The sequence below is a fragment of the Pelodiscus sinensis genome, chromosome 4, assembly GCF_052426305.1.
Source record: "Pelodiscus sinensis isolate ZL-2025 chromosome 4, ASM5242630v1, whole genome shotgun sequence".
Classification (NCBI taxonomy): domain Eukaryota; kingdom Metazoa; phylum Chordata; order Testudines; family Trionychidae; genus Pelodiscus; species Pelodiscus sinensis.
Genome location: NC_143055.1, coordinates 85,662,266 through 85,678,849, shown reverse-complemented (window position 1 = coordinate 85,678,849; position 16,584 = coordinate 85,662,266). Strand labels below are relative to the sequence as shown.

General features: G+C 44.4%; 1 protein-coding gene across 3 annotated transcripts in view; it reads left to right on the top strand.

Moving 5' to 3' along the window:
• SCLT1 (sodium channel and clathrin linker 1) overlaps positions 1 to 16,584 on the top strand; it is a 134,205-nt gene that overhangs the window by 84,829 nt on the left and 32,792 nt on the right. For all 3 annotated transcript variants that reach the window (XM_089777978.1, XM_089777979.1, XM_089777980.1), the window contains 4 exons: positions 7,179 to 7,253; positions 9,404 to 9,549; positions 12,380 to 12,572; positions 13,567 to 13,763. In XM_089777978.1, the coding sequence (XP_089634104.1) occupies positions 7,179 to 7,253; positions 9,404 to 9,549; positions 12,380 to 12,572; positions 13,567 to 13,763 (611 nt within the window). The remainder of the gene's footprint in view (positions 1 to 7,178; positions 7,254 to 9,403; positions 9,550 to 12,379; positions 12,573 to 13,566; positions 13,764 to 16,584) is intronic.

Below are 16,584 nucleotides of genomic sequence, written 5' to 3'. Positions count from 1 at the left end.
TCTCTCCAACCAAGAACAACCTTAGTTTGTTTCTCTGATGGATCCATTCTTGTCTTCTTCTGATGGGGCAGTATTTCCCGAAGATTCATCACCAACTGATGACCTCCGACAATTTCAGGACCTTTTCAAGCGGGTTGCGGGCAGTCAGGAGGTGCAGCTCATGTAAGTACAAGAAAAGCAGCACCATCTTTTAAAAAATTTGCAGCCTTCTCAGAAATACAAGGTCGCTTTGCCACTTGACAAGGCTATTTTAGAAGTGGTGGATGACTTTTGGCAAACACGGGCTTCTGCCCCTGCGACCAACAAGAGGGCCAATAAGAAATACTTTCTTCCCGCAACTTTTTTGGCAGGAAATTTTCCGGCTATTCTGACTTTGAGAATGGCCATCTATGTTGCTCTCCTGACGAATCAGAACTTTGATTCTTAAATATGTAGTACAAGAGCGGTACACTGCTTCCCATACAGTTCTGCAGATCGCTCTCAACATCGCCGACAGTGTCGCACAATCCACTGCAACTTCACTGGTAATGTTTAAGGCCTCATAGCTTCAGGCTGCAGGAATACCCAAAAAATTACAAGCAAAGGTGGAAGGCCTCCCCTTCAATAGACAAAAGCTATTCGCAGAGAAAATCAACAATGTTTTCCCCTCCAGCAAGGACTCAAGAACTACATTAAGAACACTGGGCATGTATGTCACCATACAAACGCAAACGTTATATTCCTTACTAGAGGCACAGGCCCTTCTCTTACTCTGCACCTCATCATAGACTGTTTGACGAGCATCGTAACAAACAGCACCCACAGAAACGACGCCTCCAGAGCAATAGGATGTCTAACCAACAGAATAACCGGCTGCAAGTTTGACATGCCTGTCAAGGGCCTGCAAACCATTCCTCTCATCTGTTATCAACGCGAAGAGGCCAGGTTGTTTCATCACCTTCTAAGACTATTCCAACAACGATGAGCCTCCATCACCACTGATTGGTGGGTCCTCAAGCTAGTAACATCCGGCTACTCGATTCCCTTCACTTCACTCCCTCCTCCTTCCCCACCCTCCCTGTCCCTCTTCTGGGACCCTTCTTACGAGACCCTTCTGAGGCAAGAGGTCCTACGCCTCCCCACCATCAGAGAGGTAGAGAGAGTACTCAAAGAATTCAGGGGCAATGGATTTTATTCTCATTATTTTCTTACCCAGAAAAAGTCAGGTGGTTAGAGGCTAATCTTGGACCTCTGCCATCTCAACCAACATCTGCGCAAACAGAAATTGAAGATGGTGACCTTAGCATCTATAATCCCAGCTCTCAACAATAGAAATTGGTTTGTGTCCCTCAACCTGCAGGACGCCTACTTTCACATCACAATCCATCCGGCTCACAGGTGTTTCCTAAGATTCGTCATGGAGCCAAACACTTCCAATACAGAGTTTTACCCTTCCATCTGTTTTCAGTGCCCAGAGTCTTTTCAAAGACACTCGTGGTTGTAGTGGCCCACATCCTCACCATCAGAGTGGTAGAGAGAGTAGTCGAAGATCATTATCTTCCCTTATCTCAATGACTATTTGATCAAGGGCCCATCCTTCTATGACGCAGTGCTGTCTACCAACACAACGAGGGCAGTCTTCAAAGCTCTTGGCTTTATAATCAATTTTCCAAAATCAATGATGACACCACAACAATCTTGGGAATTAATTGGTGCACGCCTCAACTCACCTACTACCTGAGCTTACTTGCCGTTAAACAGATTTCAGGTTATTCAACAAGCCTCTCTACAAGCCCCACAATTTCCATACTTACCTGTCTTCAACTCATGGGGCACATGGCAGCTACCACGTATGTCATAGCGCATGCCAGGCTTCACCTGCGGTGCCTTCAGCACTGGAAAGTCTGGCAAACACAATGTTCACAGGAGAACTGCAGTAGCACCTAAAGTGGTGAAGTTTTTGAGTTGGTGGACCATCCCTGCCAACATGTTAGCCGGCATACCTTTCCACCGACCTCAACCCACAATGAAAATTATGGCGGATGCATCTTTGTTAGACTGGAGAGCACATCTCAACGGCCATCACATTCAGAGTCGCTGGTCCATACAAGAAACCTCCCACCGTATCAGCCTCCTAGAATTGAGAGCCATTTTCAATGCATGCAAGCACTTTGTCACTCTTCTCCAAGGCCACACCATCAGGGTGCTTACTGACAACATGACCACGGTTTTCTATATAAACCGTCAGGGAGGAGCTTGGTTGCGTTCCCTCTGTGCAGAGGCAATACGTCTATGGAACTGGTGCATCCACCATGACATAACTATTCTAGCGTCATACCTACCTGGCAAAAACGACACCACTGCTGATGCACCCAGCAAGTACTTTGTCACGAACCACGAGTGGGAACTACATTATCGGGTGATACAAGATATCTTCTGTCTCTGGAGCTTCCTGACCATAGACCTATTCACCATGCATCAAAATGTGAAATGCCAGTACTTCTGCTCCAGAGTGGGTATTAGACCAAGATCCCTGGGAGACAAAACAGCGAGGTTCCTAGTTGGTTCCAAGATGCGGAAATGATCTGTTCCCAGGATGTTAAACATGTCCTGATCCTGAATAGAAGACCCACCACTCGGACTACTTACCTGCACAAATGGCATAGGTTTCGTTCTTGGTGCACGGACAGTAGTCTAGATCTGACCTCTGCTCCCATCTACATCCTGCATTTAAAACATTCCAGTCTAGCACGGTCATCTCTCAAGGTTCACCTTGCTGCGATCACTGCCTTCCAACACCCAGGGGAAGGCTATTGGGTGTTCGCTCACCCAATGACTAGGAGGTTCATAAAAGGAGTGGCAAATCTCTACCCATCACATAGAGAGCTGCCTTAACCATGGAATTTAGAACTGCTCTTGGATGCCCTTCTTGGTCTTGGATGCTCGACCACCCTTTGAGCCCTTGGCGATCTGCCCCGTGCTGCTATTAACCAACAAGGTTGCCTTCCTGTTAGCAATAACATCTGCACTCAGGGTAGGCAAACTCACTGCTCTCTATGCTACACCTTCCTATACAGTATTAACAAGTCAGGCAGTTATACTCCACCCTCAACCAGCCTTCCTACCAAAAATAAACTCAGATTTTCACATCAATAAGCCTGTCATCCTTCCAACCTTCTATCCCAAGCCACACTCCTCCTGCCGAGAAGCATGGCTTCAAACATTAGATATAGATATGGCACTGGCCTTTTACATCGATAGAGCACAAGCTTTCTGGAAAGCTCAACGACTGTTGATTTCGATGGCTGATCGTTCTAAAGGCGAGTCTCTCTCTGCAAAATGCATCTCCAAACTCATCATTTTGTTCATAGTGTGTTGCTACTCATTGCAGAACAGGTCGCCGCCAGAGACACCAAGAGCCTATTCTACCAGGGCAGTAGCAGCTCCTACAGCCTTTCTAAAGGGAGTTCCTCTGTGACATCTGTCGAGCTGCCATGTGGGCCTCTAATTACACCTTTGCTAAACATTATGCTATTCCCAACAATTTAATTAGTGACTCAGCAGTTGCCTCATCAATGCTGTCCACAGCGACGAAACTTTAACTCTAAATATACCTTCCTTATTTCGGGCCAGTGCTATGAAGTCACCTACAGTGGAACACCCACAGGGACACCACTTGAAGAAGAAGAGGAAGTTACTCACCTTGGTGCAATAACGACCATTCTTTGAGATGTGTGTCCCTATGAGTGTTCCACTACCTGCCCTCTTCCCTGCATCAGAGTTTCTGTGTTATGTTTTTCAGATACTTGGTGATTAGGAGGAACTGGTGGGAGCCAGACCGCATGCTCTAAGAAATGGCACAAGGTGCCTGATGCGCATGCGCGGTCCGGCAGACCACTGCTGATGAATCTCTGATCTACGGCGCCAGGACAAGCCCAGCACCTACAGTGGAGCACCCACGGGGACTTCCCCTTTCTTATTTGTGTGTGCACCTTTGTGTGTGTTTCACTTTTGACCCCAACCTCATTTTGATGGCCTTTGCTTAGAAGCTTTTCCATTATTATCCATGTGTGACAAGAATACTAAGAGGCTTAAGGAATGTTATGCAAGTAGGAGAATATAGAATGTCTTGATGAGGAAATATCTTTGCAATATGCTTGAAATCTAGTGGCAGGCAGTTGTGGATTAGTTTATAAATGATATGTTAATGTGTTTTTGACTAACATCTAATTGTCAAGTAGTAATGCAAGTAGAAGGTAATAAAGATTAAGTGTACAAGGCTTTCTGTAGGTAGTAAGGTTAAGAATTAGCATGAGACCTAGCTGAGGCATGGTTTTAGAATAGTTAGTATATATGCTTAACCTAAAGTTACAAAATTTAGCAATATGTGCTTGGCACAAATAAACTACAAAGCAAGTATCTTGTTTGTTGCAGAAATAAGTTTAAAACAGTAGATTCATCTTCAAGTTCTTGCTGTCATGTCCATTCAACATAGGTGTGTGTGCCTGCCATATAGACCTGTGCTGGAAGTTTTTCCCTAAGCAGTACTCATAGGGGCTGGGGTCCCAGTGCCCCCTGGAGTGATGCTTATAAGCCACACTATATAGGGCACTCCCCAGCCCTTCCCTCCTCAGCTTCTTCTTGCCACCAGTGATGGTGCTAGGAACAGCATTTTCAGCCTTTGCTGTAGCTAATGTTTCATTTACGTATTCTGTTGTACATAGTTATCTTCACTAGTTAAGTACCTATAGTTGTCTGTAAATAGTTCTATTAGCATTCTGATTCATTTTAAAGACTTTGCCTGGAAGCCTCACTTCAAAGGCTGCGCCGTGTGCCACACGCCTGTGCTGGTTAGCAATCCACATGCTAATTGTCTTCGTTGTCGGGGGGAAAGACATATATTGGAGAAGCGTTGCATCTGCAGGTCGTTCTGTCCCAGAACTATTTAAGAAAGGGGAGTGCAGCTCTGGATGTTACTGATGGAGTCCACACTAGCTTCGCAAGACCAGCAGCTGAACTCGGCACTGTGCACTGATGCAGTGTGCAGCTCTCCTCCAGCATCAGTGGCTCAGAACCATTCATCACTACCAGCCCCAGCGAAGGGCCTAAGTAAGTTGGGCAGTGATAAGTCCCTCATAAGGACAAGAGGAAAAAGAGTGACCAGTCTGTTGGTAGGCCACAAGAGAAGCCCCAGGCGGCAGTGAGCTCCCCCTCTCAGTCACTGTCCCTAGTGCTGGAGGTCTGTCTCCTTCCACACTGGAGGCCTTCCAAGCCACCCAGGATATCTGGACCACACCTGTACCGCCATCCCTGGCACTGACTGAGGCTTAGCCTAGAGGGAAGCTGCCATTAGGCCCTTGGTCGCCAAGCACAACCTGGTCCCGCTTGCCTTCTCTGTCTTAGAGGAGAGTGTCTCATAGTCTACTGAGGTCTGAGGGAGAGAGACCAGAGCAGGACACATGTTTTCCCGCGTTGCTGGAGTCAGTACAGAAACCTATGGAGGCACATGCCCCCCGCTTCCTCCCCCCCCCCCAGGCACCAATAGCACCACAGGGAAAGTCAATCCCCTTACTCTCTGCGTCAACCTAGGACATTTTCTGTATGCACCACTCACCACGATGATGATACTCTCAGGCACCAAGCTACTCTAGCCATCATGGCACATCCCGTTGTGCTTGATCCTCCTCACGGCACTGGAGTTCCCTTACACAACGCTGGTACTTGCACATGAGGAGTAGATCCTCCAGGCGCTGCAATCCTTGCAGGGATATATGACACTCCTGGTCATCAGGGTCTCTTGGATGTGGAGTCACGGTATTGGGGAGGCTGCCCCGCACAATCCTCATCATGGTTGTTGGACAGCATTCAGTTCTGCAGTATTGCATCAGGCTCAACCACCATCCCTCTGGCGCAAACCTCTGCACAGCTCTCTGAGCCACCACACTCAGTACCAGAGGTGCTGTCGCAGGGCATGTGGCCTCAGTCATAGTGGCAGGCTCAGTGGTGCCCACCAACCCCCTGGGGATTTCCGGTTCAACCTCAGCTCAATCACTCGATGGCTGTAGCATTGTAAGCTTCCTAGTTGTCCCCAGCTCCTTATGGGCAACCAGGCTAAACAGCGGAACCAGTCTCCTTCCAGACAGGCGATGTGATGGGTGACCAACTCTCATCCCTCCCCCCACCCCTCAGAGGAAGGCCTGTCCGGTAAAGCTTCTTCTTCCTCCTCAGCAGATGAGGCAATAGTGGGGCACATAGCACAGTGGAAGTATTTTGTCCCTGTCAAGGACCATGAGTACTTCCCTAGTGGTAGAATTTATAAAACATAGGGAGTGCCAGGGCCAGCCCACCCCCACTCCTAAGAATAAAGACTCCAAATGATTGGACTTGTTTGGTCAGAAACTTTATTCTTCAGCCAGCTTCCAGTTTAGGGTGGTGAACACCGAGGCTCTGTTTGCCCGTATTGAAGTGAACACATGGTAGGCGATGACAAAGTTCGAGACCTCCCTCCCAGAAGGCCTACGAAAAGAGTTCAAGGCCCTTCTGGAGGAAGGTTCCTCTGTGGCCATGGTGGCACTGCAGGTGGCTTTGGATGCGGCAGACTCAGGGGCTTGCTCCATGATGTCCACCATTTCCATGCAGCAGGCAGCTTGGCCATGCATATGCAGTAATAAAGAGAACTAAGTTTGCATGAGCAACCTTTTAGCTTTAGTATTTCCTAACTTTGGAGTTTTTCTCTTAGCAGCCTTAACTTTCTTTTAGCATTCATTCTTGTTCTTTTGGTTTGATGTAATTAACATCCTTAACAAATGGTTTGGCTTTGTATTAGGGATGTGAAAGTGTAACCATTAATACAGCTAACTGATGAGCCTGGGTTCATTGGTTAACGTGCATGGTTGGATGCAGGATTTTCCCCCGCCTTCCACTGCCTTTGTATCATCTGTATCAGAGGCAGCAGCAGGGGGAGAGCAGGCAAGAGCCAGTGAATGCACGGAGCTGGGTTTTAAGCCAGCTCCCCATGTGTATCTGCTCCTGCAAAGCTTTCTGCCTCCTCCCCCCACACTGCTGGCTCTATATCAGAGGCAGCAGCATTGGGGGGCAGGCAGGAGCTGATGTGCCCTCCCCTCTCTCTCTTCTGAAATTTTCAGCAGTTACAAAATTACGTAATTTTAAACACATTTTAACATCCCTACTTCTCGTAGGAGTGCGGAGACAAGCAGAGCCAAATTGAACGGGCCATTAGAGAGAAGAGAGCAGTGGAAGAAGAACTTGAGAAAGTAAGAATGCAGATATTCAATTTTACATTTTAACTTTCCTATTTTGTGTAACATTGTCGTAATTTTGTATTTCACCATTTTTACCAGTATCATTGAGTAAAATGGCATAGGTTTTGTGTTTTTATATTTTAAAAGACTGGAAAAGGGCAAATATTGTGCCCATCTATAAAAAGGGGAATAAGAACAACCCAGGAAACTACAGACCAGTCAGTTTAACGTCTGTCCCAGGGAAGATAATGGAGCAGGTAATTAAGGAAATCATATGCAAACACTTGGAAGGTAATAAAGTGATAGGGAATAGCCAGCATGGGTTTGTGAAGAACAAGTCATGCCAAACTAATCTGATAGCTTTCTTTGATAAGATAACGAGCCTTGTGGATAAGGGAGAAGCGGTGGATGTCATATACCTAGACTTTAGTAAGGCATTTGATACGGTCTCACATGATATTCTTATTGATAAACTAGCAAAGATAACTTAGATAGGGCCACGATAAGGTGGGTGCATAATTGGCTGGATAACCGTAGTCAGAGAGTTGTTGTTAACGGTGCTAAATCCTGCTGGAAAGGGATAACAAGTGGAGTTCCTCAAGGGTCTGTTTTGGGACCCGTACTGTTCAATATCTTCATCAATGATGTAGATATTGGGATAGAGAGTACGCTTATTAAGTTTGCAGATGATACCAAACTGGGTGGGGTTGCGACTTCTTTGGAGGATAGGGACATAATTCAAAATGACCTTAGCAAGTTAGAGAAATGGTCAGAGGTAAACAGGATGAGGTTTAATAAAGAGAAATGCAAAGTGCTCCACTTAGGAAGGAACAATCAGTTCCATACATACAAGATGGGAAGCGACTGTCTAGGAAGGAGCATGGCGGAAAGGGATCTTGGGGTCGTAGTGGACCACAAGTTGAATATGAGTCAACAGTGTGATGCTGTTGCAAAAAAAGCAAATATGATTCTAGGTTGTATCAACAGGTGTGTTGTAAGCAAAACTCGTGAAGTCATTCTGCCACTCTACTCTGCACTAGTTAGGCCTCAGCTGGAGTACTGTGTCCAGTTCTGAGCACCACATTTCAAGAAAGATGTGGAGAAATTGGAAAGGGTACAGAGAAGAGCGACAAGAATGATTAAAGGTTTAGAGAACATGACCTATGAAGCCAGGCTTCATGAACTGGGCTTGTTTAGTTTGGAAAAAAGAAGATTAAGGGGGGACATGATAGCGGTTTTCAAATATCTAAAAGGGTGTCACAAGGAGGAAGGACAAAATTGTTCCTCTTGGTTTCTGAGGACAGGACAAGGAGTAATGGGCTTAAAGTGCAGCAGGGGAGGTTTAGATTGGACATTAGGAAAAAATTCCTAACTGTCAGGGTGGTCAAATATTGGAATAAATTGCCAAGGGAGGTGGTGGAATCTCCCTCTCTGGAGATATTTAAGAACAGGTTGGATAGACATCTGTCAGGGATGGTGTAGACGGAGCTTGGTCCTGCCTTGAGGGCGGGGGGCTGGACTCTATGACCTCTCGAGGTCCTTTCCAGTCCTATTATTCTATGATTCTATGATTTAATTATAAATCCAGTGAAGGAAATTGAAAAATATATTTTATATTTGTAATACATTTTGGAGTTACATTACCTGAACTGCAAAATATGGCTTTTAATATATGGAGATATGCCTCTCTCATAGAATTGGAAGGGACCTTGTAAGGTCACCAAGTGCAGTCTCCTGCCCTCACAGCATGACCAAGTACCATCCCTGACAGATTTTCCTTGAATCCCTAAATGGCTCCCTCAGGGGATTAAACTCACAAGCCTGGGTTTAGCAGGCCAATGCTCAAACCACTGAGCTATCCCTCCCCCACTATTAGAGAATGTTTCTAAAGTCCTAACTAGCTTTTCAGCACATATTCAGTATATTTGTATTATCTATGTTCAGGATGTATGTCTAACTGTGAATATAAATGCTTATAACTATTTTGAAGATATAAAAAACAAGTAGGAGTAAGACTTGTTTAAAATGGTTCAAAGGGTGTAAGTACATTCAATAATGGAAATTTAAACAAAAGAAAATGGATAACTTAATGTAGGCAGAGATGCTATACTGATAGAAATCTGTGGGATAAAATGAGATTTACATGTAAACCTGACCTTCAGATTTACCGTGAAGGTAGAGGAAGTGAATGTGATTACAGAAAACTGGAGGAACTTCACCAAAGGTGTCTGATAGCAGAACGTACAAAAGATGACCTTCAGCTGTGTCTACAGACAACACAAAACAAAATTAAACAACTGGAGATGAAGTAAGTAGCTGATATGTCCTAATCAAATTTCATTCAATATTTCCATCTGATCTAAAAAGCCTTATGTCTAATATTTGTATTTTGTTCCACGTTCTTATCGATAAGTAGAAATAGTAGGTTGTCATAATCATTCTTTTTATTTTAAGCTATAAAATATGCAGCATTATATGCTATGCTATGCAGCATTATGCAGCATTATATGATATTCTAGAGCAAGAATGTCAAACATGCAGCCCACGGGCCTCAGATGGCCTGATTGAATTTTTTTGCATCCCGTGACTACATGTTTAGAAAGTATCTAAGTGCGATCCGCCTGGTTACATTGTTTATAAAGTAGGTATAGGGTTGCGGGATCTTCCAAGAAAAAACTCAAGTTGCACGTGTGCACAGGACGTAAGCTGCTATTAAGTTGCACACAGGCAATGCTGCGGTAGCACATGATCTCATTCCAAGCCATACTTGTATGTGTGAGTAGGACAGATAGAGTTTCGGTGCCCCACTCTACGTCACCAGTACGCAATGCTGCGCTGTGCCGTTTTCTGTGCCACGTCCATCAGTTTGTGATTTTCGTTCATCATGGATTTTTATGCCTTTTAGGCTATAAGAAGTCCTTTGCAATGTTACTATCAAAACCAGAAAGTAGTAAATCCATAAAAAGGAAGACTGAAGATGAGCACCATGTTTTCCAGGACAAATGGGAACTGTTATTTTGTTTTCAACTGAAAGCCAAGATTATCTGCTTAGCATGCTATCAAATTACCAGTGTTCCAAAGGAGTATAACATCAAGCGGCATTATAAAATCCACCGAGAAAAGTATGATAAATTAGAAGGGCAATTACGGCAAGATAAGTTACTGGAATTAAAGACAGCATTGAATAGGTAGCAAAGTGTGTTTACAAAAATTAAGAGACAATGAAGCTGCAGTTAAAGCTAGTTATGTTTTTTCAGAATTAATAGTGCGAAGGTCAAAACCATTCACTGAAGGTGAATTTATAAAAGCATGCGTGGTAAAAAATGCTGAAATTGTATGTCCTGGAAATATGAAAGCGTTCAAAATATCTTTGTCGTGGAACACAGTTGCAGAGAGGATAAATGAAATGGCAAGTGATTTAAGTGAGCAATTAAAAGAGAAATCATCAACTTTTGAAGCATTTTCAATTGCTCTCGATGAAAGTACAGATATTGGTGCTGTTGCGGACGGTTATTTCACTTTAACTGAAGAGCTTCTTGAACTCATGCCTATGGATGACACTACAGCTGGCCAAGACATTTTCAATAGCAAATATAGATCTTAAAAAAATGGTTACAAAGAAAATAAAAATAGAAAATAGAAACAATGGTACCAAGTGACAGCTTAATCTTTAAAGAACTCTAAGTCTGTGTGTACACTTAAGACAAAGGACCACATCCAGGTACAATTTTTACCCCCTTCTGTGCCTCTCGACTCCAGTGGGTCAAGCCAGGGCCGGTCCCTCAATTCCTAGGCAAGACGAATACAAGGTGGGCGTCCCCGTGGAACCTCGGGAGGTCAAACACCTAACCCGACCAGCAGATAGATGGTAGATTGACACTCAGAGTAAATGTGCTGCTGGACCCATCTTTATACGCATAGGGGCCCGTATCCTCTTTCTTATCTAAGATTCCAAATTGTACTGGTCTGTTTTGTGATGCCAGTTCTTACAAGCAAGTTTCAAGTTAATTTACACTTGCAAGAGAGAGAACTAAATTGTGAGTACTAGACATTTTTTTTTACTGGGCGAGAGATTCTTCCCCCAGCAAACGGCTGTGTGTTCGTATCAATATGGGATTCAGTCAAGGGCACTCCTCAGCAGCCTCTTGGTCAGCAATTGACATATCTCTATTTACAGCCATTGACGGTCACAGCAGCCTGCATATCCTGAGCCTCCTGTTCAAGGCTTACTGCTCTGTGTGCCCTGCATGCTCCAGGCAAGAAAAGATGGATGTTACAGTGGGGTTCCTGTCTGGCTACAATGGCTTGCTGCCCCACCTCTCCGGCAACATAGCGTGAGTCCTGACAGACAATATGACCTTGATGTTCTACATCAACAGGCAAGGGGCAGTGCTATCATCAGCTTTCTGTCAAGAGGCACTCCATTTATGTGATTTCAGCATCAGCCACAAAATCTACCTCAAGTTTGTTGCCTTCCTGGTACTAAGAATACCAACTTAATGGACCAATTCAGCAAGGAGTTCTCCTGGGTGGTCATTCTACCCAGAAGAAGCCTGCATAATCTTCCAGAGATGGGGAACTCTCAAAGTCGACCAGTTCACCAGCAGACAGAACAAGAAATGCCATCAGTTCTGTTCTTGGCAAGGTCTGAGCATGTGATCGCTCTCTGGGACCTTCCATCTCTCATGATCAGGGAGCTTGATGTACATATTTCAGCTGATTCTGCTTATCAGCAGGGCACGGGCAAATATCAAGAAAGATAAAGCATACACTATTACGGGTGCCCCTGCATGGCCTCGCCAGCATTGGTTCAGCATGCTTAGTAACCTTGCAGTGGTGTATTCCTGGTTACTGCTTAGCTGTCCAGAATTGCCGTCAGGTTGGCTATTTCATCCCAATGTGGTGTTCCTGCATCTCTCAGCCTGGATGCTGCATGGCTAAATCCAAATTAATGTAATTAATTTAACGTGATGGCTTGTGTTTAAGAAGAGGACATAGTTATTTAGAAGTAAATACTTGGCCTTCATTATACAATTAAAGGTTCTAATTAAAAGGATAGGGAATTTTAGGAAAATGGAGACTGAACTTGACATAACGTCTTAATTGGTAGTCTAGTGAGATTTGTTTTCCCTTTTCAGCTCTGAGGAAGAGCTATCTCGTTGCCAGGAAATGGTTCGCAAGCTGCAAAGCATTCTGGATTCTGAAAGAGAAAACTCTGGCTCTATCAGTGAACAAAGACTAAAACTTCAACAAGAAAATGAACAGCTGCGTAAAGAAGCAGATGACTTGAGGAAACTGGCCATAGATGCACAGCAGAAAGCTAAGTTAAAGGTATTAGCAAAACAAAAACAGTGTGGAATTATTTGGTTAAATGGGTCCTTACTAAAGATAAAATACAAAAAAAGTTGGGTTGAGTGTGGCAACTTTTAGGTCATGCTTTTCAGTTATGCCCTGCAAATAATCCTTACTTGTGAAGTAGCTTTTTTTTTTCTGTCTGATAATTAATTTGTTTATTAATAAGTTAAATGATACTTCTTAAACAGAATCTTTCAAAATGTCCTTGTTAGCTTTTATAATGTGAGGGAAGGTCCTTTCATCAATCCTTTTATGGATTGATAACCAGTTAAGACAGGAAACAAAGTATAGGAATAAATGGTTAGTTCTCAGAATGTAGAGAGATAAATAGTGGTGTCCCTCAAGGGCACTCACTACACACAAAATCATAAAACCACACACAGAATCATAAAAATTATAGAACTGGAAGGGACCTCAAGACCAGTATCCTGTGCTCCCATGGCAGGACCAAGCACCTTCTAGAATATCCCTGATAGGTTTTTGTCAAACCTGCTCTTAAAAATCTCCAATGATGAAGATTCCACAGCTTTCCTTGGCAATTTATTCCAGTGTTTAACCATCCTGAGTTAGAAAGGTTTTTTCCTAATGTCCAAACTAAACCTCTCTTGCTGCAATTTAAGCCCATTTCTGCTTGTCCTATCATCAGAGGTTAAGGAGAATAATTTTCCCTCTATACTTTTTCACAGCTTTTTGTAACAACACACATGATGTAAGCCCTTCCCGAAAGAACTTATCTTCTACGAATACAAGCCATTTGTCAAATTCAGGAGAGAAGAATAAAGCATATATTCAATTTATAAAACAATAGGCATCACAATCCTCACTGCCCTTTATTACCATTTGTACTGTGTGTTAAATTGGTCTTATGAGCATATTTCTATATGCACAGTTAAAGCTATGATTGGGGGAATTATTCATGGGCTAAAGTTGCAAACTTTTGTTGTCTGTTGGTGGCCTTTTTTTATTGTAGATAAGCACAATGGAACATGAGCATTTAGTGAAGGAACATGGGTTTGAGGTTCGACTGAAAGAGATGGAAGTCACTAATCAAAATTCCACTGGTGAATTAAGACGTCTGTTGATGGCCCAGCAAAAAGCAACAAACCGGTGGAAGGAAGAAACAAAGAAGCTTACAGAAACTACAGAAACAAGGATCAGTAATCTGAAGTAGGTGCAATCTGTTTTTTGTCTTTCACCCATTTTGTTAATTTCGCTCTTAGGTTTTAGTTATTATGGTCATCATCATGAAACTACAGATTGCACCTCTCTAAACCATGACTATGGATATTCCTGGGCCAGAAACTCCTGATGGCTGGGAGTCAGGTAGCAGGAGGGCTGGCAGCTAGGACCCCAGCAGGAGACAGGGGCCGCATGACAGTCCTCCAAGCCAGGGCCAGATTCAGGCAGTCTGGTTTGCTTTCGGTAGGATGACCAGCTGGGGCTGGAAGCAGAACCAGTGGCAGGGCTGGGAAGCCAGTGGCAGGGGACCTTCCATAGTCCGGCAAATTCCCTCTTTTAGGACTGGTCAGGTCCCAAGGGTGCTGAACCAGGGAGGTCCAATCTGTACTTATGGTGGGGAGGGGGGGAAATAGTATATAAATAATCTAGGCCAGAAGAGATGTTGCAGTCTCAGGGTAAGTCTAGACTGCAGGCTTCTTTCAGAAGAAGATTTTCCAGGAGAGATTTTCCAAAAAAAACTTCTTCCAAAAAAGAGCGTCCACACTGCCAAAGCACATCGAAAAAGCGATCTGCTTTTTTGAAAGATAGTGTCCACATTGAATGGACGCTATCTTGCATTTAAGCTGTGATTACTAAGGCTGGAATGGCCACCAGGACACCTGTGCTTTTTCCTCTTTCCTCTTCTTTCAGAAAATTCCCTCTTACACATCCACACATGCCTTTTCCCAAAAGAGCACATTCGGAAATATGCGTTCTTCCTCATAGAATTTGGTTTACCAATATCGAAAAAACCCCTATGTTCTTTCGATTTTATTTTGAAAGAACACAATAGCAGTGTGGATGTAAGTGGAGGGTTTTTTTTTAAACAGCCATTTTTCAAAAAACAAAAAAAAACCCTGCAGTCTAAATTCACCTTCAGTGAATAAAGAAGATGCTTTCAAAAAGAATTGTTAGTCTCTGCTTTACTTTCTCAGTTGAACTTAGCAGGATGATTGCAGAAATGAAGACTTTTTCCCTTCCCAGACAGATAATACTACTTTTGTGTTTTTGACATTTTGTAATGACATTGTAACTACTTTTTTGCTGCTTCATTATAATACAATTTTTCAAGTAAATTTTACTCATTTTAGAAAATTTACCTTTGGTTTATGAAAACACCTATAAAAAGAGCTGTATGAACCTTAGTCGTCTCAGTTCCTTTCTTTCTTGGCTAGATTGTGTAAGGGACCTTTCTCCATATTCAGAGCTGTTAAAGGGAATGTTTAACCAGAATTTCCTTAATTTGTGGTGTTAGCATGCCAACTAATATTGCATAACTGTTTGTGTCTGGACCAGGATTCTGGGGTCTTTTTGGCCATAGCCAATCTCTGGGCCCCTCTATTCCATCTTTAGCTTATGCTGGATCTTGAATACCAGCACAGGAGTGTATGGTCATATCTCTAAGGGCATGTTTACACTGCAGCTGAACACCTTCAGATAGGTGACTCGAGCTCACAGGACTCAAGCTAAGGAGCTGCTTAACTGTGGGTAGGCATTTGAGCTCAGGCTGGAGACTGAGCTCTGGGATCTGGCAAGGAGAGCTTGAACTACAGCCTGAGCCCAAACTGCAGCTAAATTGCCCTTAGCCTGAACCCCACGAGCCAAAGTCAGCTGATATGAGTCAGCCACAGGTGATTAATTGTAATGTAGACATACTCTGTGTGCGCACTTCCCTGGGAAAGCACTTTAAGTTCAGTACTCTTGGAACTGGGTGTTAGGAATGAATCTCTAGGTTTCAGTTCCTCCAGATGTGCTTCTTTGCCGTAGCATCATGCAAGTTGCGTTGAAGGACACAGTGGCATACGTTTCAAAGCAAGAGTACTTCTATGTCCCAGGGCACTCATTCTCATTCAGGGTCCCTCTTCTTGGGCTCCCTTTAGTCCACAGATTGCCACCCCTTATTAGGAAGGTTCTCCTAAACCTAATAACCAGATGTAGCATGAGAAGAAAATGTCACATGTCCCGTATACAGTGCTTTCTAAAGTTGTGCAAATAGCAGCTCTGCTGTTCTGTTTCTTCTTATGCATCTACTAGAAGACTTATTTGTCTTTGTCTGGGTCCTTCAGGGCAGGGGGCTGGCTGTGGGTTGTGTGTGTGGAAGTAAGGGCAGGGCCTAGGGGATGTGGGGGGCTCAGGGATGTGGAAAGTGCAGGAGTCAGGTTGGAGTGTTGCGGAGAGTCTTGGAAGAGTTCTGGGAATGTGTGTGTGAGGGGTTCGAGGGTGAGGGTTGGAGGTAAGTAGGGTCTTAGTCTGGGGATACAGTAGTCAGTGCAGGGGGTGGAGAGGGGCTCCGGGCTTGGGGTGGAAGTGCAGGGAAAACTCGAGAGGGGAGGGTCCTTAGTTAGGGGTGGCTGCCTGTTTTCCCCTTGGGGTTGGCCTTGGATGGAAGGGACTAACTTCCCTTCTCCCTCCCTCCCCCGCCCCAGTGGCTTGTTCCCAGGAGAGGGGCGGCTGTGTATCCCACTCTCCAGTTTCTCCCAGGACCAACCCGGGGCAGAGGGAGCCATGCACCCCACCCACCAGCTTGTCCCTTGGTCATTGGAGTTGCATACCCTGCCCGCTGGCTTGTCCCCAGAAGCTGAAGTGGAGTGAGAGAAGCCCTAACTAGGGGAGAAAGAAAGGGGGGCTACATAGACTGATGCTCTCTGGACCTGGTCTGGGGGCTGAAGTTGGGGGGGTGGCAGGCCCAGCCCAAGTGACGAGGGGGAATGTGTAGGCTGGCTCTGGTGGTGCTCTCCAGGCCCAGTATATAGGGCAAAGTTGGGGGGAT